General features: G+C 48.4%; 1 protein-coding gene across 1 annotated transcript; it reads right to left on the reverse strand.

Annotated features, from left to right (window-relative positions):
- Nucleotides 1–1070: 1070 nt before the first annotated feature.
- LOC119104364 (anther-specific proline-rich protein APG-like) lies at nt 1071–26771 on the reverse strand. Its single transcript, XM_037228060.1, has 4 exons — nt 26763–26771; nt 26171–26467; nt 4680–4826; nt 1071–1220 (listed from the first exon to the last, which is right to left on the reverse strand). Exons 1-4 carry the CDS (start codon nt 26769–26771, stop codon nt 1071–1073), a joined length of 603 nt encoding a protein of 200 aa, XP_037083955.1.
- Between the last annotated feature and the right edge of the window lie 712 nt (nt 26772–27483).

Genomic DNA, 27483 nt, shown 5'->3' on the forward strand with positions numbered 1-27483 from the left:
GTACGATGCACAACGTTGATTGAGAGCCAATTCCCGGCCGTTATAGCTGAAAGTCGCGCTGATAAACGCCAGACATGAACACCCAACATTATTTTCCTTAATCGCCGCATGGCTTACCATATGGCAGGATTTTATTGACGCTGTTATGACGTCATGGAGGCCAAGGTGACTTTGAAACGCACTCACCATTTTCTCGGACGTTTAGCTCAGAAAACAGTGGGGCTTAGGTTTTTAGAGGGGCAAAGTTGTCAACATCACCGAAAGGCCTTCAAAATGTTCATTGCAGTCCAAAACCCCATGCAGATGTGTAACACACCTTTTAATCCATTGCCATTGCCTGCCTGTGCAGGCCTTGTATCCAACAGAGGGAAACAGTGCGTGACATGTCTTCATACAAAATACAATGTAGGGGGAGGGGGGCGGGGACGGAACGACACCGCGCCCTAAAACGGTTGCCTTTATTGCCTGGGAGGACCGGACTACATCCGCAATTAATTCAATTCAGACCACTTCATCATATGCGCGTACAGATAACAGAGCACAACAGGCCACATGCAGGTGTCGTCTGAGACCACACAACATTCTTTTTGCAGGAGATACGAACTCACGCTTAACGTTTTTCAATGTGTTTTTCATGCACCCAAACAGGCGCGTATCTCGCACCCACCAGAGTGGATGCCCCCCACCCTGTGAAAGTAGAATTGCATTGCTGATGAGGTGGCGATGTAGGGCAGAAATTGTGGGCTGGATCAAGAGCAAGCTTTTGAAGGGGGGGGGGGGAAGAGGTGGTAGGTGGGCTTGTTAGAAAGGTGCGAGGTAAATTGCATTTACAAGTGCCAAAGATCACAAACCTAAATGTACAATGGTGGCGGGTAAAACCCGCACCCAGCGTTAGGTGTTACGATAGGCCAGACAATGATGCATGGATCAGCATAAATGATAAATCAAGTAAAACATGCTACTAATGGGTCCGTACGATATTGTCCAAAGATAGAGAGTGTCAGAATGGTACAAGGTACAGAATGAATACTGATATGTTATGTTCAATTAAGTGTAGCTGCCTCCGGTAGTTACTCTTTTGTAGCTCCGCTCCTGGTCTCGACCCCAGCTGGCGGCCGCTCCTGGCTGGCAAGTACCCGCTCCAGCATGGGGGCGAGCCGCTCCTTCCATTGCGCCGCTTGCTCACACTGCTGCATCATCAGTGCCTCCGAGCGTCCGAGCTGCTCGCCGTCACTCATCCCTGACGCGAGTGGTCCAGCACGGCTGCAACGTAGGTCACTGCGTCTTAACGAGGTGTCACGCACACAACCCATTATGCAACCAGACCGCACCGTGCTCTATTCTGACGGGCTGGACCTCGGCTCAGCTAGTCTATTTCATCATGACGGCGATCCACACGCGTGAGTGTCTAGATGAGTGGTTACCGCCCCGCGGGATAGGGCATGAATCAGCTGATGACCCGTCAGCTGACCTGGCTGCTCATGTGAGCCAGTGCCGGAAGGTCTTTATGATAACACCAGCGGCTTGGCCGCCGGAGCCGCTGGAGCCGCCGGAGCCGCCGGAGCCGCCGAACCTCCCCAGGCCGCTGGAGCACCCAGAGCCCCCAGAGCCGCTAGGGCCGCTGGAGACGTCATGGCCCCCGGTGCCCCCGGTAGTAGCCCAGGCAGCCCAGGCCGCAGCCCAGCCCAGGCCACCCAGAGCCGCCAGAGCCGCCCAAGCCGCTGGACCGCCCAAAGCTGCCGGGGGAAGCGGGTGCTCCCGGAGCTGCCCGAGCGGCCGGAGCGACCCCGGCCGCTGGAGTTGCTGGAGCCGCTGGAGCCGCCCCAGCCACGAGAGCTCCCGAAGCCGCCGGTGCCGCCAGAGCTGCCCAGGCGGATGGAGCCGCCCCAGCCACGAGAGCTCCCGGAGCCGCCGAGGCCGCACCATCTAGGGGCCACGATACCCCCAACCCCCGCTGGGGGCCACGATGGCCTGTGGAACCAGCCCAGGCCGGGAAGTTTAAGCGAAATTATCTGTCGTAGAGAACTTATAGTTTATTTGTTAAAACCGCGTTGTACAAAATCGTGTTATATTGGATTCCGATGACGCGCATGAACCATTTGTTTCCATAAACTTCAAATGTTGGAAATGATTCTTATTTATCCAAAAAGCAAGATTCGTCTGAACGCGAACCACTGACTAATGGATAACACTAGCCCAAAACAATTTCACTTGTAAACCGCTGACTCAAGTTTTGACATAACAAATCAACGGGGGTGCATAAAAGCAGCGAGTGTTTTTTTTTTTAGAAACTTGATCCGAACTTTAATGGATGGATTTCTGGGATCAGTGCTCACGCTAAGCAGTGCTTGTTGTGTGAGCCCTGACCCCTACAATCCGATCGCGCAATTCCAGGCAACGGCAGAATTTAGTGGCGAAAGCTTAACGTGCCGCAATGCTCGGCACGGTCCGTCCTGCCCTCTGACGTCAACTGACCTTTAGCGCGACCGCTGCCACCGGCCGCAGGCCATACCTGCCAAGGACAAACAGCGAGCGCCTAAAGCGACTCGAGCCCACCCCGCCACGGGTGGGTGAATCGGGAGACAGGCGCTCTGACCAACTGAGCCACCGGGACGGGACGGACTGGTTACTGACAAAAATAAAACTGTTTGTGTGTAATGTATTGTCGGAGGCGTGTTTGCAGCGCTCGGATACTGACGGCCTCATCTGCACGTAAATAATAGCGAATGCTTATCGTGATGAATCGCACACAACTGGTGATCATGTGAAATTCTGTAGTTGTTTCATTTCAACGCAGCAAGTGAATAATTTAAAACATGCTAGGCTATGAATGCTGATGTGTTGCTCCCTTACCCCGTAGGAATGTCAGACATGCCTGCAGTCTGCAACAGTCAGGTCCGCCGGGGCGCGGTTCTGCCATGCCTCCATACCGACGGCTGCGTGCGGTGCCTGTGAACGATCCAGGCGCGGCCGGCCGGGAAGCAGGCGAGGTACCTATTCTGCCGAGGACGCTTCTGGAAGCATCCCGGAATATTTTTTTTTTTGTAAATGCGGATGGATGTGTTGTTACGGCATACCAACGTTTTTTAAAAAATATATATCTGGAAAACGTGCATGACTATGCACATCCGTTGCTACATAGGGGGGGGGGGGGGAGGGGGCGGAGGTGTAAGGAAACTAGAAGATACTGGGAGAATGCCGTCACTTAGCGAGGCGCAATGCAATGGAAGAAAAAACGTAAGCAAGTCACCATTGTTTCTGAGCATAACACCACTGGAGAAGAGATGATATGCACAAAATGTAATGACAAGTACACAATCATTAATCGAGGCGTGATCGCAGCTTGTCATTGACACGAACGACACAACAACGCATGGTCAGCCATACAGATGTTGCTCAAATCCGGTGCTGGACACGTGTTGGTGCGGAGATCACACCTGCATTGTTAACAACCTAGGACAACTTAACAATTTAACCTAAGCTCGTTTTTTGACCACGATGGGATGAACCGATTGCTTTCGTGTAGTTGTTGTAAAAAATACCCATCGATGCTTACAACTGCATCACAATTGAAATATATCTGGCATTTTCCCAGCAATGTGGTTGCGAAATTCCTATTGACTTATCCTATTGAAGTTGCTTTGATTCTTTTTACACCTTGGACACCATCAAAGTACACTTTGAAAATTGTGTACTTGGGACATTGCGTACCTTGGACATTGTGTGCTTTCGACGTTCCGTACTTTGGACACTGTCTCATTTGGACGTTTTTTACTTTGGACATTATGAACCTCGGACATTTCGTACATTGGGGATTGTGTACTCTGTACATTGTGTACTTTGGAGATTGCGTACATTGGACATGATAAACACCTCCACGCTGGGCCATTTTGGAAGTTAGGTCTAATTTTGGACACACTTGGACATAATATAAAACAGCAGAATTTTTCCGTAAATCCGGCCGATTTTTCGCAAGTTTTGTAATTTCTGCCAGTCAGAGAGTCGAGACCCATATTTCAGCTCCGAAATAGTCTGATAGTGATATCTTAGGGCGATAGGGAATTATCACCCGCGCGTTCTCATTCTGCTATAAACACCGTCAATATCTGGCTTTGAACATTTGCTCAATTTCACTTCTTCATAGTTTTATTCTTTATTATACCGTTTTTGCGCCGACCACTCGCCTTCCATGGAGGACCCGAGCAAGCCTTCCTGCGAAGGCTGGTTAGGATACTTCATTGACTCAGAACTAAACGTTTCATATGTCCCACCAACACGCTGATACATCGAAAGTGAAAGTGACAATGCCACAAGAAAAGCGGTAGGAATTTTGCAAGAATCAGTGACTCGGGCGAACACGGCTGTCCTTCTTCACGATGGTGGGCGAAGCGGATGCTTTGAGCGCGCTCCGCCCAGAAGGGCCTCAGCACGCTGCCGGTGATTACGCTGGTTTCCATCTGGACGTGGCACGTGCCTCGTTCACCGCCCACGGGACAAGGTGCCACATTCTTCTGCAGTGTCGCCGGGGATGGCAGTGATAATGACGCTGGCACTGGGGCTGGCGCTAGACCTACAATAGCCTGGGGCTTTACAGCTGGCTGTGGCAGGGTTGGTGGTGTCCTGGCTTCGATCTCTGAGGTTTCTCCACGTTCTGGTAGTGGCGCCTCAAGGGGCGGTACCTGCGGCTCGACGCCTGTTCTTTGGGCGGCGCCCTTAGACGGCAGAGCGTCTAGAGCGTGCACCACGTGGTGGTCGTTAGTGTCCTCTTCGATGCTGCTGCTGCTCTCAAAGCCGAAGTAGCCGTTCGCCGACCTCATGACAGAAGACTGGATGGCGTGGTCCAGAACGTCATAGTACCGTACCGCTGTCGCGTAGTTGTGACGGCAGTGCCGGGCTGATTCAAGAGATGTGGTGTCCTTCAGGGCGCCCTGGGCCTCGCGGTGTGGGTGAGGAGCACATGATGGCGCCGTCCTCGGTAAGCCCGAACCACGTGGGCATAGTTAACGTGGGCGATGGTAGGGATATCAAACTGCAGCTGCGGTCGCCGGTAAATATAAACCAATGGAAGGAGGCGGTCGTTGTCCAACTCACCCTTGCTCCACAGGTGCTTGCGCAGGTATTTCAGAAAAGGCAGATTTTTTCCAGCTTGGCCGAGATGATGACACCGGTTCGTGAGTTTTTTTCTCATCTTTTTGTCTTTCCACCCGCATGGCTGATGATGAGTCCTTGCACGTCCGCTGCGCCCGACAGAATTCCTGCGGGATAACCTGACGGAAGAATCCTGCCCGTATTCCTGAGATGATTTCTGCTGCGACGTAGACCATCTGTCGCATGTATGCAAGGATGTGCAGTGCGCTGGCGTTTGTCGGCAGCCTGTCTTTTCCGCCATCGGTGACGCTGTTGAACTTTTTTTTCTACTTTCAACTGCTCTCCTCACCATAATTCGGGTCGTATGGTCCATGGTGACCTCTCCGATATGCTTTACTAAGCGGTCCGATTGCCTCTGGGCGAAAAGCTTCTCGTTGGCTTTAAGCACCGATCAAAGCAACGGCATCTTGAGCTGACTCTTCCACGCCATGTCGTTGGTAATCTCACCAAGCCTCTGGTGTATATAGGTGAGATAGACGCGCATGACACATGTCATACCCATGCCGACATCGGGCGATTGTTTTCAGGCCTCGTTCAGCGCCGTTCGGAGTCTATTGCAATGTGTCTCTGTTTCAACTTACTCATTTCACGACGGAGGTTCAGCGATAGAATGCTCGCCTGCCGTGCGGGCGGCCAGGGTTCCATTCCCGGCCGATGCACTTTTATTTATAAAATACTGCCGCTCACACCCGCAGTGGAATTGTCAACACAAGGGGAAGGGATATGTCACACCTCACCTTGCAAGTCGTGATCTTACAAGGTGTCTGTTTTGCATGATAATACACTCAGCACGCTTCGCAATTCGACAGCCTTCTTGGTTTCCGCCACCTGTCTGCGCAGCTCAGTGCGTCGGCCCCAAACGTGTTACAGCTAGTGTCAACTGACGCTCCACCGCTGAGGTTAGAGAAGAGTTGCACCACATTGCAAGATTGTGGACGAACAGCGAGCTACCAGTGGGCTGACGCAATACATCTTCGACGTCATGGATCATTAGGGCAAGAACTGCAACACTTACAACGCCACCCACACCGCTCCGTTGCAAGAATCCGTGAGAGAACTGATGACCAACGCGGATGCCAAAAAAACGTTCTGCTAAAAAGTACTGTAAATGCGATGCTTGTTTCCACGAATGCCGTGCTTCAGGACCTTCTCGAAAGTCCCGTGTCGCCAGGTGATATGGTATGCGGCCTCCATGTACTTTAAGAAAGCTCCCACACAGCGATGCTCTTTAAAAGCAGCAGGAAGAACAGTATCCAAGGTAAAAAGATGTCCAACATTTTACGGTGTTTCCAAAAACCCCTCCGAGATAGGGTCAAAATGGTTTGTTTCTCTAAAAACACGAATGATTACCATTGGTAAGTCTCAGATTACACGGTACACGTGTGAAATAGATGTATATGTTATGAAGTCGTAAGCAAGCTGCACGGAGAGGGGGGAAGTCCACTATACCGGCCTCATTGTGTGTCTCATGACACACAAACTGGCGATCTATGTCAATGCCCAGCTTATACTTTGTCTCCAGAGTGTTGCAGGTGGTAGACTCACCACTTGCGGGCGGGTGGGTGGGGGTGGGGGGGGGGGGGATGGCCGGTGGTAAAACGGGCATTGGGAGAGGGGCTGTGGGCCACCCAGAAGATTACAAATCGACAGCCGTCCTTTCTTGGATCTAAGTCTCATTCCACCCAAATGGTAAATAAAACTTGCGGCCACTGCCACTGTGAAGATACCAACAACCGAACACAACTGGCAGCATGCAGGTGTTTTCTTGACGCCGGGGGGGGGGGGGGGGGGACGAATCCCACGATGGCCAAACTGGTGCTCGAGAATGGCGAGGGGCGGGCAAAATCGCCGATTTGGGAAGTCGAGAGAATGAAACAACAGCACCATAGCTTACGCCATTCGCAATAGCATCGCAATAGCATCGCAATAATTCCGGGGAGAGAAATTGACCCCCAACTGCCGCCCCCCTTCAATACCCCCCCCCCCCCGCCCCCCACACGTTCCGTGATCCAATCCCACTTACACCAGGCATCGGTGGTTCAGTGGTAGAATGCTCGCCTGCCACGCGGGCGGCCCGGGTTCGATTCCCGGCCGATGCATGTTTGGCCGAGTTTGGCTCTGTTGGTTAATCCCACCACAAAACGTATGCGTTCCGCCCAACAACGCCACCCGTGTTACATGCTTATGTTTCGCGTTAAAGCCCCAGCTGCTACTGCACAAACCCACAACACTGTCGACGCTGCGGTGAAAGCTGATGCTTCCATCACCTGTCTGCGAAGGACAGTGATAGGTTAGATAGAAAGAAGCTATGGAGGGAATTTTTTCATATTTTAGGATACTGTAGCAAGCATCAGATACAATGAAACGAGCTCACTTATGACTATTTGTATGCTTGTTAAAGGGGATGTTTCATATTGAAAAATCTTTGGGCAAGATGTGATGAAACAAGCTTATTTATAATTTTTGGTATACTTCTTAGCGGAAAGGACTTCTCCAGACAGCACAATTTTCCGTTTAGTAGATGAAGTCTTTTATGTGTCACGGCTTAATTAGTTCATCGTAACTTAAACATTTATTTAGGGCAAGTTGACAGCCATTCTGGCTGGAAATCGTGCTAACGAATGTCGTAAAAATGTAAATAATGCGAAACATAAGCATATAACACGGGTGGCGTTGTTGGGCAGGACACACACGTTTGCGACAGGATTAATAACAAAGTCAAACTCGGCCAAACATGCATCGGCCGGGAATCGAACCCGGGCCGCCCCGCGTGGCAGGCGAGCATTCTACACTGAACCACCGATGCTTGATGTGCGTGGATTGGATCACGGAACATGGGGGGGGGGGGGGGGGGGGGGGGGGCGGGGGTATTGAAGGGGGGCGGCAGATGGGGGGTCAATTTCTCATCCCCGGAATTCTTGCGATGCCCGAATGGCGTAGCTATGGTGCGGTATGTCGATGATGTACAGTGATAAATGTAAATGAAAAAAATATGAGCGGCTCGACATTTTTTCTGCCTTTGTCGCTGCCTGGCTTACGGAATGACAAGATTTGAATGGCATTCTTATGACGTTACAAATGCTAAGGTGACTTTGAAATAATTCCCTATTTTTGCGGGCGCTTGGCTCAGGAACTAGAGTTGCTGGGGTCTTAAAAAGGGTAAAGATATACCACCACCTGTCTCAGCAGCGCAATGATAGGTCATAATATGAATAGGCCTTTAGGGGTATGTTTACAGTGGAACAAGCAGCAGATATATGGAAGAAGCTAATCTTTAACTATTGGTATACACTTTGAAGGGAATGATTCACATTTGAAAATGGTGAAACAAGCCGAAGATTTGGTGAAAGAAGTTGAAACAAAGTGAAACAGATGTGATGGAACAAGCTCGCTTGTGACTATTGGTATACTTTTAAGCGGAAAGGACTGCTCCAGATAGCACCATTCTCCGTTTAGTAGACATGCTACGCAATGCGTCATGGTTTTATTGTGTCATCGTACATTGCACTACATTGATTGAGAGCCAATTGACGGCCGCTTATGGACTTAAAATCGCGCTAACGAACGCAAGATATGAACGGCTAGACTCTTTTGTCTTAATTGCTGAATGGCTTATGACATGGCAGGATTTGAATGACGTTATTATAACGTCACAGGATCCAAGGTGACGTTGAAATACTTTCCCCAGTTTCGCGGGCGTTTAGCTCAGGAGCATAAGAGGCTTGGCCCTTAAGAAGGGCAGGATTGTTAACAGCACCTTAAGGTCTTCAGTTGGCTGTTTAACTCCAAAACCCCCACATAAATGTGGAGCACTTCTTTTAATATCCATTGCCTGCCAGTGCAGGCTTCATATCCGACAGACGAGAACACCTACAGCCTCTTCAGTGTCACCTACAGCCTCTTCGTGCGGCTTCCCTGCATCTTCCAAGAACTGCGTAGATTGAGCCTTGTCTTCTTTCGGAAGTGAACGCGGCAATAAGCTCATCATTAACTTCTTGCAGCTTTTCTAAAGCATGCTAAAGGTCAGAACTGATGAAAGTTAGCTCTGTTCTACTACCTCTACTGTCCATCCGCACGAAAATTCTTCTGCGAGCTCTTGCCAGGACACTGAGGAGCCTTCCGCGTTTCTGTTTCAACTCCTTAACCGACATTGTGGCCAGACGACAGACAAACAGTAGAGCGCAGAAACAATGAAAATAACGCAACAGTAGTGTGTTTCACCATTTCACGTACATGCCAGAATTTTAGGTTTCAGGAATGTTCTATTCACAAACAGAATCACAAGTTTCAGGAATGTTCAATCAAACACAGAAGCATGGAATCCATCTGAACCGCAATGCTGCATTGCCAACTCCTACCAAGTTCCCGCAACAGACTGTTGCCAGCAGGTTTTACAAAACTGAAACAATCCAGCAAATTGAAAAAAACTAAGTAAACCGATTTGCACAACAGCACTTGCTGGAGTAACAATATCACGCGACCTGTGCCACAGAAAAATGAGACAACATTAAAGCAGCAAACCACAATGCATACCCTTAACACACGAATGCGGGTCCCAACAATACTTCTTTAGTTTCCGAGCATGCATATGCACATAATCGCCTACGTGTGTTGCATTGAAGGTGGAAGGAAGTCGCAACTTAACCCGGCTCATAGGAGATAATTGGTTGCATGTTGGGGGCAGAAATGCAAGGGGACACAAGTCAACAACTTTGAAACTACCATCGACGGCGGAGAATGGACTGATACATTTGTACTTTCTCTTACATATTTTGTTTTATAGCTTTCCTAATTGATGCTTTCCTACTTGATGAACTTCATGTCTAAAAAGCTTTCTACAAAGCTTTACGAAGCTTTCTGCAAGGCTTCCCTACTTGCCTGATAGAGCAGGCAGCTCGCAGCGACGCATGTCAAATATCGCAGCACTCGCTACGTTATCTGACCCCGAAATAAAAATGTTGACTAAGCTACACTAGCGGCAGCTCGCCGGGGTGACGCCACTTGGCGGTAGTTCTCGCTGCACCATCTATCGACGCTGTTCGGGTGCCATCTACGGATCACGCAAAGGCAACCATTGTGCACGCAAGCACTGTGTGTCTTCAGTGTGTGTCCCCAGCGTGCCCCACTGACTAACGGCGCAGCGTCCACTGACTCATTCGTCACGGACGTATAGAGCATAACGACATAGGCGCAGGAACGTTTCAAAAAGTGGGGGGGGGGGGGGGGGGCCAATCTTAGGGGCGTGCAAAGATGAAGGTTGCTACCGTTCTTCATTTAAATGTCATTGCTGATTGGCTAGATATGCACCTAGAGCTGTTTCCTCACTGGCGCACAATCTTGCCTGTTCGACTCATCTATGCCATTCGGCAAATAAGGCTGTCCAGCTTCTCGGAATTGTTCGTCGAATTCAACATTGTCTTTCCTGTGGGAGGCTAAATACACGCGCAGGTAGACATTTTGGGTCCTTGAGAAGGCATCTACCTCCACGGGGTAATTACCAAAAATGCTGTCCGAACATGGGTGGATAATTTTTTTAAAGCGATTCGAGGGCTCACAGTGCGACGAATTTTAATGCGCCATCATTTCGCATGCTGATTTTCAGGAGATAGCACATATCACAGCACTGTGGACAGAAAAAGATTCGGAAGCTTGAAACTGCCAAAAACAGTGTGACAGAACCTATAAAACCTGGAAATTTTCCCGAAAAGTCTTTCAAGGCACAGAATGAAGACCCTCTGTCATATGTTCGTTACCTGGGACATGCTACCCTTCCGCCGTCCGGCGCCACTGCCCTGGGCCAGGCATCTCTTCTACATGACTGACTGGCGAACTGATCGAATGACTGCTTTGCTACATATTTATGGATCAGCATTACACACTTATTGCTCTCTGAAGCATATGTCGGACACTTGCAAACAAAATCTTTTCCGATTTATCTTCCCTATTGGCGCAATCACCGCAGAAAAAAAACCTAAGGCAAGCTGCCCGCCTTAGGTATGAACGGGCCCCTCGGATATTTCATGCCCATCATTCAACGAAGACGACTTGATTTACTTTTTGTGTGGGGCAGAGGCATAGCCAGAGCTTTGCCAGGGAGGAACACGGGGTTGAAAAAACTCCTTTTGTGGTACCCCCCCTCCCCCCCTCCCCTGTTATAAAAATCCCAGGACATAGCTACTACTTGTTAACAAGGGGCACGTTTCTTTCGTGGTTTCTTGCCATTTTGTTTAACTGTTTGCAACCATAACGGAAAACAGAAGCTTACGTTAAATCAATTCTTTTGCATTGTTTAAGGAAGTCACTAAATCTACAAAGCAGGACGTTGAACGACCCACAGTGAAGTAATCGCTCCCGCACCTTTATTCACAATGGTTTTAGTGAACTCTTTTAAAATGATAGAATTCAGCTTTGTCAAAATATTTGATCTGTGTGCTACAGACATTAGGGCATCACGAAGGTAGAGATTGTAGATCGATATTGTTTGATCGAAATTGAAGATAAAACTTTTATATGTTAGATCGAGTGGGTCAACAGTAGTGTATTACATAACCAAGCCATGTTGGTTGGAAATGTTCAACATCTTGTCAGAATCGTTAATGATGCAAGTTATATAACGGTTTTTTTTTAACATGCGCGCTAGCAAATCTTGACAACAAAAAACCTTTACACCAGGCCATGCAGTCTCCATAGTACGCGGAACGCTAGCTCAGTGGCTAACTTTTAGCCGCAGCCTATCGGTGGACGAAAATGATGACGCTTCTGAAACAATTACCTTTAGCCACTTAAATCGATTAGTGATGCAAGTTATGTGACACAATCGAGCATGCGCACTCCCAAATCTTAGCAACAGAAACCTTTACGCCAGGCGTTGGCAGTCTCTGCAGGCCGCGCAGCGTGTCTCAACAGCTAATACTAAGTTGTAGCCAACGGGTGTTCAAAAATGTCTAGCTAGCAAGACTGGCCTGGACACTGTGGACACTGGACAAGATTACCTCTGCCTTTCGGAGGAGAAACGGCTGAAAAGCCTCACTTCTCAACTTGCTCAAATATGCATAAATCAACAACCCACCGACCCTCCGCTAATCCCGTTTCAGCCCAATCACTTAGCATCAGTGTTTCAGTGGTAGAATGCTTGCCTGCCACCCGGGCGGCCAGGGTTTGATCTCTGGCCGATGCATTTTCGCAACGTGAACACTTCTCCTAACGCTCGAATCGAACCTTTAAACACAAGCAGGAAGAAATGTGTCATGCCTCACATTGCCATCCGGGTGCCCGTTTCTTGTCCCTGGGAGTCATAGATTATCATTTTCTGTGTATTGTGGCTCCAACAGTTCAACAGTTCTCTAAGTTATTAAGTGCACTTGCGAGGAGCAATATTCACATAGATAAGACTGTAGTAGACTGCCTAATTCCTCGGAGAAGAACCAGGATAATGGAATGAAATATCGATAAAAACATGCCTGCGTTGATATTTCGGCAACATACCTTTATCGAAACGAATAACACTTCTGCTATTCTCAAAGGAACAATGTTATTATCAGAGTCCGTATCTAGTTCAATATTCTAATCAACTTATAAGCCATGATGCTGGTTACAGGTAACGAATGGCCATAATACCGGCACTGTCAAACAGATAGAATGTGGGTGGGAATGTGAGGCATGAAACATGCTGCCGCTCGTGTTGACTGATTCGCCTCGGGTATCAGGAGCAGTGTTAGGAGCAGTGTCCAAATCCCGGCCAATGCATCGGCCACGCATCGAAGCTGGGCCACCTGTGCGGCAGACGATCGCTATTGCCGCTGAAACACCGATGCCTGTGGGTTGGTCGAGGCTACGTCATGGAGCGTGCAGGAGCGTCGCCGCTAGGAGGGGGCACTCCCTCTCCAGAATGCTGCATTGTCTCAATGGCGCCAGCGGTGGCCCTCTTGTTTAAATTGGCTGACCTGTTAGTCTGGTAAATTTTATGTAGCGGCATTACAACCGCTGAAACGCACGGTTAAATGGATAGCGTAGTAGACTTACCATTGAACGGTTGACTCGATCTGTAGCCGGTCAGTATCGATGTGAACAAATTGGAACAATAGTCACGAAAACTTATCTTCCATAACCAAAAACTCTTGATGCGACTTGACCAATGGGGCTGCCTCTTCAGCATCATTCGCCATCGGTAAAAACGACCGCGTCAAGGCCAGTGTTTTTTCTACTACCGCTGACGTCATTCGAAACCAGGTCGGACACCATCATCTCGGGTCTTAATGGAGAGGCATCCACGGCCAACGCTGTGCCGACCACGGGCCTGTACACCGTCCTGTAATGCAGCAGGTTATGGTACAGCCTCAGGTCAATCATGTGTGATGCAGTCAGGCGTGTGATTACACTGTCTGCTGACGCCCCCGGGAAACACCTGAGGCTGTGCGAGACCTGTGCAATAGTTGGCCGCTAGGTGTAGCCATGGGTCCTGCCTAGTTTTGGGGCAGAGGCGGGTCGCGTTCCACCTGGTATCGAGTGGAGCCAGCGGTAATGAGAAGGGAGACACGGCTTTGACAAAGCAATGAAACCTAGAAAAGGGCACTGGTCGATCTCACTTTCGTAAATCCAGGAAAAAAGTATGCCTTACTGACACGCCCTCGCGCTGGCCATATCTTAACCATGCTTTTTTCCGAACGGGCAACACAGTGCACGCTCCCATATGTGGTAAGTGTGGCGACGTCCCCACTGTCAGGCATGCACTGCTATAACGTGCGATTGTCGGCTGCCGAGAGGTGGTATTTACGTGGGCGCGACCCGACCTCACTTAAAGGTGAATATCCAGAGATTGACCCACATAAAGTTGCACTGTTTTTAGACTGCTGTTAGGATCCACGTGATATTCGCACCTCAATAGCACCTTACCCTCGCCCGTGAACGTAAGATGTGATGAGGGCGGGACGATGGGCCAAGTAGATGACACGCTCTATCACATGAGTGATCATCATTCCTCATGCATGGGTGTAGGAACAGGGGGAGAGGGCAGGAGGCCATGACTCCCCACTTTTAAAGGTGGGGGGGGGGGGGGGGCGGCAGTGTTAACTGCCCCCTCCAACTTTTCAGATTAAGGCCATGTTTGGCTTAATTTGCAGTTCGTTAAATGTATATGCCCATTTACCCAGTGCACCATCCGTCTCCTTAAGACGCGCCATCTTTTTCAGTTGCTCATTGGCCACCACTAAATGTTACAGCCGCAGGGCCTACGGAGACTGCACACCGGGTATCGAGGTTGTTGTTGCTCTAACTTGCGAGTGCGGATGTTCAAAGCATATAACATAGTTTTTATCAGTTATCAGTTGTGACTGAATCTTGAACGTTTTTAGCAAGTATCAGATATGATGAAACAAACCCACGCATAGCTATTCGCACACTTTTCAAGTTGAAAAAAAGTTCTGCAGACAGCACAATTATCAGTTCGGTAGATATTCTCCTTAATGCGTCACGATTTGGTTACGTCATCATACCTCGCACAGCATTGATTGAGAGCTACTTGTCGGCCATTGCATCTAGAAAGCGCGCTAACGAACGCCAGATACGAACAGATATGTATTGTCAGCTACAGCTACAGCACCAATAGCTATGAATGGCCTTAATCACCGTATGGCTTACCATATTGCAGGGTTTAAACGGGCGTTATTATGACGTCATGAACGTCAAGGTGTCTATGAAATACTTTCACCATTTTCGACGGCGTTTGGCTCAGGAGCTAGAGGGACCTCTGCCTTAATAATAGCAAAGTTGTAAACAGCACTGAAAGATTTACACAATGTCCGTTTCAGTGCAAGACACCATATAAATGTGAAACACTAATTTATTTCATTGCCTCAACGTGCAGGCCTTCTATCCAACAGTGGGAAACACTGCATGACAATGCATTCACCTTAAAAAAAAAAAAACGAAGCAACGGACACACCTACCTAGCCGTGGGAAACACTGCATGGGGAGTCGGAACAGCACTACGCCGGAAAAGAAGGTCCCATGCAACGCTGCAGCTGTATAGCGTGGTGGGTGAGTCGCAAAGGGGACACCCCGCCATCGTCGTTCTGCCGCAGAGGTTGTTGACGCTTGCAGCGTGAGCATGTGGCCCCAAATGATTGGGATCATATTGGGAAGTGTAAGTTCCGCACCAGAGCGCTAGCCCTCTACACAGGACGAAGTCGGTGGTCCTCCCGGGATGCATTGTGAACGAAAAAAACAGAAATACTCCACTAGATACAGCAAGAACGCGGTGTCTTTACAGTGTGATGACCACCGCAAGCTGCACTGAGCGCAACATGGAAGCTTTCATCTTCTTTGCTCCTTTTTACCTCTAAAGGGATAAACAGAAAACATCTTTAAAATTGACATAATTTTAACCTTCCACTTTAAATGCTCAGCTTGTACTTTGTCTCCAAAAGGTTGCGGGCGACAAGCTCATCGCTCAGGGGGGGGGGGATGTGGGCCACTCAAAAGATTGCAAATTGGACAACCGTGGTCTGGTGGGTCTATCTCCCCTTCTACCCGAAGGGTAAATCAAACTCACGGCCACTACGTAATGCGTGGGTACAGACTACCGAACGCAACTGGCCGCATGCAGGTGTTTTCTTGATGCCGGAGGAAGGGGGGGGGGGGAGCGCCGTGGCCGAGTCCCATGATGCCCAAATTGGTGCTCGAGAATGGCAAGGAGCGGGCAAAATTGCTGATTTGGGAAATCAAGCGAATGAAACAACAGCACCATAGCTTACGCCATTCGAGCATCGCAAGAATTTCGGTGAGGGAAATTGACCCACAATTGCCCTCCCCCTTCAATACCCCCCCCCCCCCCACACGCTGTGTGATCCAAACCCGTGTCCAGCAAGCATCGGTGGTTCAGTGGTAGAATGCTCGCCTGCCACGCGGGGCGGCCCGGGTTCGATTCCCGGCCGATGCATGTTTGGCTGAGTTCGACTCTGCTGTTAATTCCGCACCAAAACGCATGTGTCCGCCCCGCAACGCCATTCGTGTTACATGCGTATGTTTCGCGTTAAAGCTCCAGCTGCTGGTACAGAGCACGCAACAATGCCGACGATGTGGTGATGTGACGTGTGTGATGATGCTTCCATCACCTGTCCTGCGGAGGACAGTGATAGGTTAAATAGAAAGAAGCTTTGGAGGGAATTTTTCATGTTTTAGAATACTGTAGTGGGTATCAAATAAAACGAAACGGGCTTCCTTATGGCTATTTGTATGCTTCTTAAAGAGAGTGTTTCATATTCAAAAGTATTTAAGTAAGATGTGATGAAACAGCTTACTTATAATTCTTGGTATACTGCTAAGCGGGAAGGGCTTCTCCAGAGAGCACAATTCTCCGTTTAGTACATCAAGTCTTTATGCGTCACGGCTTAATTACTTCATCGTACCTCAGACATTCATTCAGGGCCAATTGACGGCCATTATGACTGGAAATTGCGCTAACTAATGTCAGGTATGAGCGGCTCGACATTTATTATTTCTTTGCCTGGGTCGCTGCATGGCTCACGGAATGACAAGATTTGAATGAAATTATTATGACATTACAAATGCTACGGTGACTTTAAATACGTGCCCCATTTTCGGGGGCGCTTGGCTCGGGAACTAGAGTGGCTGAGGTCTTAAAAGGGTAAATATATACCACCACCTGTCTCAGCAGCGCAGTGGAAGGTCATAATATAAATAGGCCTTTAGAGGTATGTTTATGGTGGAACAAGCACAATATATGATGGAACAAGCTTATTTTTACCTATTGGTATACATTTTAAAGGCAATGATTTACATTTAAAAATGGTGAAACAAGCATCAGATGTGATGGAACAAGCTTATTTTTACCTATTGTTATACTTTTGAAGTTTAAAGGACTGCTCCAGACAGCACCATCCCCCGTTAAGTAGATATGCTTCACAATGCGTCATGGTTTTAGTGTGTCATCGTACATTGCACTACATTGATTGAGAGCCAGTTGACGGCCGTTATGACTGAAAGTCGCGCTAACGAATGCCAGATATGAACAGCTAGACTGTTTTGTCTTAATCGTTGAATGTCTTATAGCATGTCAGGATAGGAATGACGTTATTATGACGTCCAAGGTGACGTTGAAATGCTCTCCCCAGTTTCGTGAGCGTTTAGCTCAATAGCATAAGGGGCTTAGGTCTTAAGAAGGGCAGGATTGTGAACAGCACCTTAAGGTCTTCAGTTGGCTGTTGAAGTCCAAATCCCCACCTAAATGTGGAGCACTTCTTTTAATCTATTGCTTGCCAGTGCAGGATTTATATCCAACAGAGGAAAACACTGCGTAGCGTAAACACTGCGTATATTCTTACACAACATAATTTTTGGGGGTCGTTAGAACACCGCGCATTAAAATGGCTGCGTTTAAGGCCTGTGTGAATCGCACACGCACAATTAATATAATTCAGACCCCTGCAACACATGCAGGTACCGACAGCATAACGCGGACACGAACCTTACGTCGCTGGTCATTATACCAGTAGGTAAAGGTGAGCAGTTACCAATGCATTGTGCTAGTGTCTGCGTTTTCAGACGCATTCCCGCCAGTTCTCGATGGAACCATCACACTCAGCAATAGAACAATGCAATTCCAGCGCCGCAGACATGTAAGCATACGACAGCTAGGAGCAGTGGCTCTGCCAAAACACGACAATGGTGTGTAGCTGACGTCAGCAGGGGCGTCAATGTACAGCTGACGGCCGCAGGGGCGTTAATGTGTAGCTGACGCATAAAACGTTTGGTGACGTCATCAGCCTCTCCAAAAGCTGATGACCTCGCAGACGCTTGAGAAAGCTGATGCAGTGCAACGAAGGATCACTGACAAAGGGTCACTATTTCTCTCTGCCAGGTATGCTTCAGTGCCACCTACAGCCTCTTCGTGCTGCTTCCCTGCATCTTCGAAGGACTGCGTATCTTGAGCCTTGTCTTCTTCGGAAGTGAACGCGGCAATAAGCTTATCATTAACTTCTTACAGCTTTTCTAAAAGACGCTAAAGGTCAGAACTGATGGAAGTTAGCTCCGTTCTACCACTCGATCTACATGACCACTCGATCTACAACACAATTTCCATCTTCAAATTGCAATCAAGCATATCGATCCCAATGCACCTTCGTGATGCCCTTGATGTCTGTAGAACTCAGATACAAATTTTGGCTAATCTGAATTCTATTGTTTTAGAAAGAGTTCACTAAATCATTGTAAATTAAAGGCGCCGGTGATTTATTTCATGCGGTCGTTCAACGCCTGCTTTTTAATTGACTTCAAAATGCAATAAGATTTGATCTCACGTAAGCTTCTGTTTTCTGTTCTGGTTACAAAGTAAATATAGCGAAAAACGAAGAATACCATTTCCCTTGTTAGAAGCAAGCTATACCCAGGGATTCTTTAGGGGAGGGGGGAGGTCACCATAATAGGGGCTTTTTTAAACCACGTGTTCCTCCTTGACTAGGCTCTGGCTACGCCACTGCCTACACACAAAAGCAAATCAAGTAGTCTTCGTTGAATGATGGGCAATAAAATGTCCGTTGGGCGAATTTTTACCTAAGGCAGGCAGCTTTCCGGAGGGTTTTTCTGCAGTGGTGTGGTGATAGGAAAGATAAATCGGAAAAATATTCTGTTGCAGGTGTCTAGCATATGTTTCAGAGACGAATAAGTGGTAATGCTGATCCAGAAATATACATTAAAGCAGCGATGCGATCAGTTCGCAGTCAGTCATGCGGGAGACAGCCGGCCCAGGGCAGTGGCCGCCGCCGACGGAATGTAGCAGGGCCCAGGTAACGAACATATGACAGGAGGGTCTCTTGAAAACCAGCCAGCGAAATGAAGGCGAGTAAAAAATTCGTCGCACTGTGAGCCATCGCTTCGCTTTAAAAATGTCTTACCAACCAATGTCTGGGCAGCATTTCGGCAATTACATGTGGAGGCAAATGCCTTCTCAAAGACCCAATATGCCTACCCGTACGTGGAATTGCGCCTTCCCAAGAAAGACAATGTTCTATTGGACGAATAATTCTGGGAAGCTGAGCTGCCTTATTTGCCGAATAACGTAGGTGAGTCGAACAGGCAAAATTGTGCACCAGTGAGAAACAACTCTAGGTACATATCTAGCAAAACAGCAATGACATTTGAATGAAAAACGATAATAACCTCCATCTCTACCCCACCCCTCACCCCGGTCATCGTGCTTGCTTTCCAGAAAAAGTTCCGGATGCAGCTTGGCCCCCCCACTTTTTGAAAAGTTCCTGCGCCTATGGCCTTATGTTGTATACGTCAGTGGCGAATGACTTAGTGAACGCTGCGCCGTTAGTCAATGGGGCACGCTGGGACACACACTGAAGAAACACACTGCCGCGTGCATAATGGTTGCCTTTGCGTGATCCGTAGATGGCACGCGAACAGCGTCGATAGATGGAGCAGCGAGAACTACCGGCAAGTGGCGCCACCTCGCCGTGCGGCCGCTAGTGTATCGCAGTGAACCCTCTTACTTCGGGGTCAGATGATGTGGCGAGTACTGCGATATTTGGCATGCGTCGCTGGAGGCCGCCTGTTCCATTAAGGGCGATACTAGGAAAGCTTTGCAGAAAGCTTCGTAAAGCTTTGTGAAAAGCTTTGGAAAAAGTATCAAGTAGGAAACCTTTGAAGCAAAAGTATGTAAGAGAAAGTACAGATGTCTCACAGTCCTTCTCCACCGTCGATGGCAGTTTCAAAGTTGTTGACTTGTGTCCACATGCATTTCTGCGCCCTGACATGCACCAAATATCTCACATGAACCGAGTTAAGTTGCCATTTCATTCCACCTACAGTGCAACACACGTAGCCAAGTTATGATGCAAGCTCGTAATGTGCACATGCATGCTCGAAATTAAAGAAGGATTGTTGGGACCCGCATCCGGGTGTGAAGGCTTGCATTATGGTTTGCGGTTTTAATGTTCTCCATTTTTCTGTGGCGGTTCGCTTAGTTTTCCCATTTGCTGGATTGTTCCAGTTTTGTAGGCCTGCTGGCAACAGTCTGTCGCACGACCTTGGTAGGAGTTGACAGTGCAGCAGTGTGGTTCAGATAGATTCCATGCTTCTGTGTCGAATCATTTTTCTGTGTCACAGGTCGCGTGATATTGTCACTACAGCCAGTGCGGGCGTACAAATCGGTTTTCTGAGTCTTCCCATGTGCTGGATTGTTCCAGTTTTGTAAGCCTGCTGGCAACAGTCTGTCGCACGACCTTGGTAGGAGTTGACAGAGCAGCGTGGACAGACAGTGTGGTTCAGATAGATTCCATGCTCCTGTTTTGAATAGAACATTCCTGAAACACAAGATTCTGGCATTGACGCTAAATGGTGAAACACACCACTGTTACGTTATTTTCATTGTTTCTGCGCTCTACTGTTTGTCTGTCGTCTGGCCACAATGTCGGTTACGGAGCTGAAACAGAAACGTGGCAGGTTCCTCAGCGTCCTGGCAAGTGTTCACAGAGCAGCTTCCGTGCTGATGGACAATAGAGGTAGTAGAACAGAGCTAATTTCAATCATTTGTGACCTTTAGCATGCGTTAGCAAAACTGTAAGAAGTTAATGATGAGCTTATTGCCACGTTCACTTCCGAAGAAGACAAGGCTTGAGCTAAGCAGTTCTTTGGAGATCCAGAGAAACAGCACAGAGGCTGTAGATGGCCTTGAAGCCTACCTGGCGGAGAGAAATAGTTGCATCGCATCAGTTATCTGAAGCGTCTGCGAGGTCATCAGCCTCCGGAGAGGCTGATGACGTCACCAAAAGTTTTTTATACGTCAGCTACACATTAACGCTCCTGCGAACGTCAGTTGCACATGAACGCCCCTGCTGACGTCAGCTGTAAATTATTGTCGTGTTTTGGCAGAACCCCTGCTCCCGGCTGCCGAATGTTGACATGCATGCGGTGCGGGAATTGTATTGTTCTACTTTCACTGAACGTGATGTTTCCATCGAGAACTGGCAGGACTGCGTCCGAACAAGTCGCAGACACTAACAAAATGCATTATACAGCTGTACGCCTTCACCTGCCGATCTGGTGAACAGAAACAAAAGGTTCATGTTCGCGTTCCGTAGTCGGTACCTGCATGTGATGCGGTGGTCTGAATTATATCATCTGTGCGCGTACAGTTCCCACCGGCCTCAAACGCAGCCATTTTAATGCGCGGTCTTCTAACGACCCCCAGGAATTGTGCTGTGTAAGAATATATGCCATGCAGTGCTTTCCTCTGTTGGATATAAGGCCTGCACTGGCAGGCAACAGATTAAAAGAAGTACTCCTCATTTATGTGTGGTTTTGGACTTAAACAGCTAGCTGAAGACCTCAAGGTGCCTTATGCTCCTGAGTTAAACGCCCACGAAACTGGGGAGAGCATTTCAACGTCACCTTGGATCTTGTGACGTCATAAGAGCGTCATTCATATCCTGCCTGGTCTCTGCCTCTGGCCGATCTTTCTCGATTTACTTCTACTAAGCCATCCAGCAATTAAGACAAAACAGTCTAACCGATCATGTCTGGCATTCGTTAGCGCGACTTGCAGTAATAACGGCCGTCAATTGGCTATCGATCAATGTAGTGCAATGCACGATGACAGTACAACCATGACGCATTGTGGAGCATATCTACTAAACGGAGAATGGTGCTGTCTGGAGCAGTCCTTTCCACTTCCAAGGTATACCGATAGTTACAAGCGAGCTTGTTCCATCACATCTGATGCTTATTTCACTAATTTCAAATGTGAATAATTTCCCTTAAAATGTATACCAATAGTCAAAAATAGGGTTGTTCCATCATATCTGGTGCTTGTTCCACCATAAACATACCGCTAAAGGCCTTTTTATGTTATGACTTGTCACTGCGCTGCTGGGACAGGTGGTGGTATATATTTACCCTTTTTAAGACCTCAGCCACTCTAGTTCCTGACCCAATCGCCCGCGAAAATGGGGCAGGTATTTTAAAGTCACCTTAGCATTTAAAACGTCATAATAATGTCATTCAAATCCTGTCATCCCGTAGGCCATGCAGCGACAAAGGTAAAAAAAGTGGAGCCGTTCATATCTGGCATTCGTTGGCGCGATTTCCAGTTATAATGGCGATCAAATGGCCCTAAATGAATGTTGAAGGTACGATGAAGTAATTAAGCCGTGACGCATTAAACAATTTTCTACTATACGGAGAATTGTGCTCCCTGGAGAAGCCCTTTCCGCTTAAAAGTATACCAAAAACCATAAGAAAGCTTGTTTCATCACACCTTGCTTAAATATTTTTAAATATGAAACATTCCCTTTAACAAGCATACAAATAGTCATACGTGAGTCCGTTTCATCATATCTGATGCTTTCTACAGTATCCTAAAATATGAAAAACTCCCTCCAAAGCTTTCTATTTAACCTATCACTGTCCTCCGCAGACAGGTGATGGAAGCATCATCTCTTACCGCATCGTCGACAGTTTTGCGTGTTGTGTAGTAGCAGCTGGCGCTTTAACGCGAAACATACGCATAGATCACGAGTGGCGTTGCAGGGCGGAGCACATGTGTTTTGCTGCGGGATTAACAACAAAGTCGAACTCAGCCAAACATTCATCGGCCGGGAATCGAACCCGGGCCGCCCGCGTGGCAGGCGAGCATTCTACCACTGAACCACCGATGCTTGATGCGCCTGGGTTTGGATCATAGAGCGTGTGTGTGTGTGGGGGGGGGGGGGGTATTTGGGGGCCAATTTCCCCCCCCCCGGAATTCTTGCGATGCCCACATGGCGTAAGCTATGGTGCTGTTGTTTCATTCGCTCGACTTCCCAAATCAGCGATTTTGCTCGTTCTTCCCCCTTTTCGAGCACCAGTTCATAGGACTCGGTCACCGCTCTCCCCCCCCCCCCCTCCGGCGTCAAGAAAACACCTGCATGCTGCCAGTTGTGTTCGGTTGTTGGTATCTTCACCTTACGCAGTGGCCGCAAGTTTTATTTACCCTTCGGGTAGAATGAGTTCTAGATTCAAGAAACGACCGCTGTCGATTTGTAATCTTCTGGGTGGCCCACAGTCCCTCTCCCAAGTATCCGTTTTACCCCCGCCCCGCAAACGGTGAGGCTGTCACCTGCAACCCTCTGAAGGCACAGCACAACCTAGGCATTAATACAGATCCCAAGTTTTTGTGTCATAAAACCCTCCACGTGGTCAGTCCAGTGGGCTTTCCCCCTCCGTGCAACTTGCTTACGACTTCATTACAGATCCATCGATTTCACATCGGTACTGTGCGATCTTATGGAGAGCCTTAGTAATGGCGATCTTTCGTGCTTTTGGGGAAACAAACCATTTTACCTTATCTCAGTGAGGTTTTTGGAAACACCGTAGAACGTTAGACCATCTTTTTACCTTGGATACTGTTGTTCCTGGTGCTTTTAAAGAGCATCGCTGTGTGGGAGCTTTCTTCTTTTACATAAAGGCCGCTTACCACATCACCTGACGACACGGGACTGTCGTGAACGTCTTTAACCGCGGTATTCGTGGTAACATGCGTAGTTTTTACAAAACTTTTAAGCAGAGCGTTTCTTTTTGGCATCCTCGTTGGTCATCAGTTTTCTCATCGATTCTTGCAACGGAGCGGTGTGTCCTAGGATGGCGTTGTGTCGCACTTTTTGCGCTAATGATCCATGACGTCGTAGATGTATGGCGTCAGTCCACTGATAGCTCGCTGTTCGTCGACAATCTTGCAATGTGGTGCAGATCTTCTCGAGAGATGGCGTCGTGATGGGATCAGAACGTGACGAAACCTCAGAGATCGAAGCCAGGACACCACCGACCCTGCCGCAGCCGGCTGTAGAGCCCCGGGCTATCGTAGGCCTATCGCAAGCCCCAGTGCCAGAGTCAGTATCAGTACCATACCCGGCGATCTGCGGATGAACGTGGCACCTTGTCTCGTGGGTGATGGACGAGGCACATTCCATGCCGAGATGGAAACCGGCGTAATCATCGACAGTGTGCTGAGGTCCTTCTGGGCGAGGCGCGCTCGGAGCACCCGCTTCGCCCACCGTCGTGGTCACCAACGTCGCCCGCCGTCAAGCTGAATACCACAATTTGAGCGTTAATTTTCACAGATTTTCAGTGATGTTAGTTGATGACAAAGCGTCACCGATCAGATTTGAATCTTTATGCTTACTTAATTACTTTTGTGTCTCATCGTCTCATGTGTTGTAATACAACTTTGTTTTTCTTTCATTTCCGATCGTCTTTAAAGGCACCATCGATGGCTTAAAGTGTTGACCAATTTCGCTGCAAAATTGCTCTAACTGCAAATTTGCATATACTTCATGCATCGATCGCATTAGTTCGCCAGCCGTCCAAACATGTCTGATACGCACCGAAGGGTGAATCATTTGTAGAGAATAAAGGAGAGAATTTGAAGCACAGAAAAATATTTTTACGGCCTATTTCCCCTGTTAAACCCTAGCTAGCCGTTTTCTTGGCTCATGGCGGGGCTCATTAAGTATAAACCTAAGCCACTCCAGTGCCACTTCGTCACCACGTTACATAATCCTGCTGTACATATCGTTGGGACCGACCTGGCGCAGCTAATACAAAAGTGCTTGGTCAAAAGAAATTCTTTGCTACGAAACCGCATTTTTTCGGGAATACATCCCCTCACTTATTTCGCATTTTAGTGTTGTACAAAATCCAACGAACTGAGTCAGCTTAGTACAATATCATCCAAGTTGATTCAGCGACAGTACAAACCACCCAAGCTCATTAACGTAACATATTTGATTTGGCTGAGGGGAAGTGAAGCTTTTCAGAAGTTTTCGCTCCGAATAGGAAAATGTAATGTTCAACTGCTTTAACCTGTCCGCTTGGCCCCTCTCCCCCTCCCCCTCCGTGGCACAGCCCACGCAGAAAAGCTGTCATGGTCTGAATGAAACTAAAGGAGCCGTCCTTCAGCAGTTTTAAGGTACGGAGTAGGACGGACTGCAATTCAATCTTATAGTTTGCTTGCTTAAGTGTTGACGCTGCAAATATTGACCACTCCAAACTTTTTCAGAGAAATATGCTGTATATAGAAATATGCTGTATATTTCCCATCGTATTGCACCTTGCTATGTGGTAGCATTTTCCCAGTATCTTTTGGTTTCCGTACAATTCCAGTCCCCTACGTAATAACGAAAATCCATAGCCATGAACGTTTTCCAGACGTACTAAACAAACAAAAACGGTATGATACCGCAACAACGCGTCCGGCCGCATTTACAAAAAATTCCCTGGGAGGCTCCCGGAAGCGGGCCCGGCAGAATAGGTAATAAATAGGTAATAAAATAGGTAATAGGTAATAGGTATATGGCCCGCCTTCCGGCCGCGCGCGCGCCTGGATTGTTCCCAGGCACCGCACGCAGCCGTCGGCATGGAGGCATGACAGAACCGCGCCCCGGCGGACCTGACTGCTGCAGACTGCAGGCATGTCTGACATTTCTGCGGGGTAAGGGAACAGCACATCAGCATTCATATCCTAGCATGTTTGAAATTCTTAATTTGCTGCGTTGAAATGAAACAAGTGCAGAATTTCACATCATCACCATTTATGTGCGACTTATCACGGTAAGCGTATGATATTATTCACGTGCAGCTGAAAAAGTCAGTATCCCAGCGCTGCAAGCACACCTCGAACATTACATTACACACACAGTTTTATGTTTGTCAGCAACGACTCGGTGCTCTTATGCACCCCTATTGGTTTGTTATGTCAAAACTTGAGTCGGCGCTTTACAAGTGAAATTGCTTTGGATTAGTGTTATCATTTAGTCAGTGGTTCGTGTTCAAACGAACCTTGCTTTTTGGGTTAAAATAGGGATCATTTGTAACATTTCAATTTCATCGAAGCAAGCGATTTATGCGCGTCATCGAAAGCCAATATAACACAATTTCGCACCATGCGGATTTGACAAGTAAACTATGAGTCCTCTACGACAGACAACTTCGCTTAAACTTACCGGTCTGGGCTGGTTCCACACACCATCGTGGCCCCCGGCGGGGGCGGGGGCATCGTAGCCCCTAGCTGGGGCGGCCCCGGCGGCTCCGGGGGCTCTAGTGACTGGGGCGGCTGCGGCGGCTCCGGCGGCTCGGGCAGCTCCGGGGGCACCCGCTGCCCCGGCGGCTTTGGGCGGTCCGGTGGTTCCGTGGACTCCGGCGGCTTGGGCGGCTTCGGCGGTTCTAGACGGTCCGTCGGCTCCGGCGGCTCGGTGGCCTCCGGCGGAGTAGCAGTAATGGTGTTGACTATATGCGCAGCCGACGCAGCCCAGGATGCTGTTGCCTGCCAATAAGGGCGAGGGCTCACACCCTGACGGCCGCCCCAGAATCTATATTGGACATTCTGCACTTTGGACAATGTGCACCTTGGATGTTTCGTACTTTGGACGTTTTGTACCTTGGACATTGTGTGCTTTGGGCGTTCCGTACCTTGGATATTGCGTACTTTGGACATTCGGTACGTTGGACAATATGAGACTTAAACATTCTGCACATTGGACATTGTGTGTTTTAGACATTATGAACACCTCCACTCTGAGCCATTTTGGAGGTTATTTCTCATTTTGGACATTTCGTACCTTGGGCATTATGAAATGTGGACATTCTGTACCTTGGACATTCTGTACGTTTGGACATTCTGTACCTTGGACAGTATGGTAGGGACCCATTAGTAGAATATTTTACTTCATGTATGATCTATGCTGATCCATGCAACATTGTGTGGCCTATCGTTACATCTAACACTGGATGTGGATTTTACCCGGCAACGATTGTAAATCTTAGTTTCGTAATCTTTGACAAGTTGTTGTTGCGAGTTACCTTGCACCACTCTAACAAGCCCACCTACCACTTCCCCCTCCCATCAAAAGCCTGCTCTTTGTCGAGCCCACAAGCTCTGCCCCACGTCGCCACCCCATCGGCAATGCAATTCTGCTCTCGCAGGATGAGCACATCCACTCTGGTGGTGCGAGATACGTGCCTGTTTGGGTGCATACAAATTACATTGAAAAAAGGTAAGCGTGAGTAAGTATCTCCCGCAAAAGGAGTTTTGTGCTGTCCCGAGCCGGCACCTGAATGTGGCCAGTCGTGCTCTGGTATCCATGCCCGCATATGATGAAGTGGTCTGAATTGAATTGATTGCGCGTGTAGTGCAGTTCTCACAGGTGTTAAAAGCAGCCAGTTTAAGGCGCGGTGTCGTTCCGCCCCCCCCCCCCCCCCGCCTACCCGGCATTGTCTTTTATATGAAGACAAGTCACGCACTGTTGCCCTCTTGGATATAAGGCCTGCACTTGCAGGCAA

The sequence above is a fragment of the Pollicipes pollicipes genome, unplaced genomic scaffold (assembly GCF_011947565.3).
Source record: "Pollicipes pollicipes isolate AB1234 unplaced genomic scaffold, Ppol_2.1 Scaffold_6052;HRSCAF=7182_pilon_pilon_pilon, whole genome shotgun sequence".
NCBI lineage: Eukaryota > Metazoa > Arthropoda > Thecostraca > Pollicipedomorpha > Pollicipedidae > Pollicipes > Pollicipes pollicipes.

What these genes read in the sequence shown, in the direction of transcription:
- LOC119104364 (XM_037228060.1), bottom strand. An exon ending in CCCCGCCGGGGGCCACGATG is followed by an intron (nt 4,827 to 26,170) that starts GTGTGTGGAACC and finishes CACGCCATCCAG; the next exon opens with TCTTCTGTCATGAGGTCGGC. An exon ending in GAACAGGCGTCGAGCCGCAG is followed by an intron (nt 1,221 to 4,679) that starts GTACCGCCCCTT and finishes GACGGCGAGCAG; the next exon opens with CTCGGACGCTCGGAGGCACT.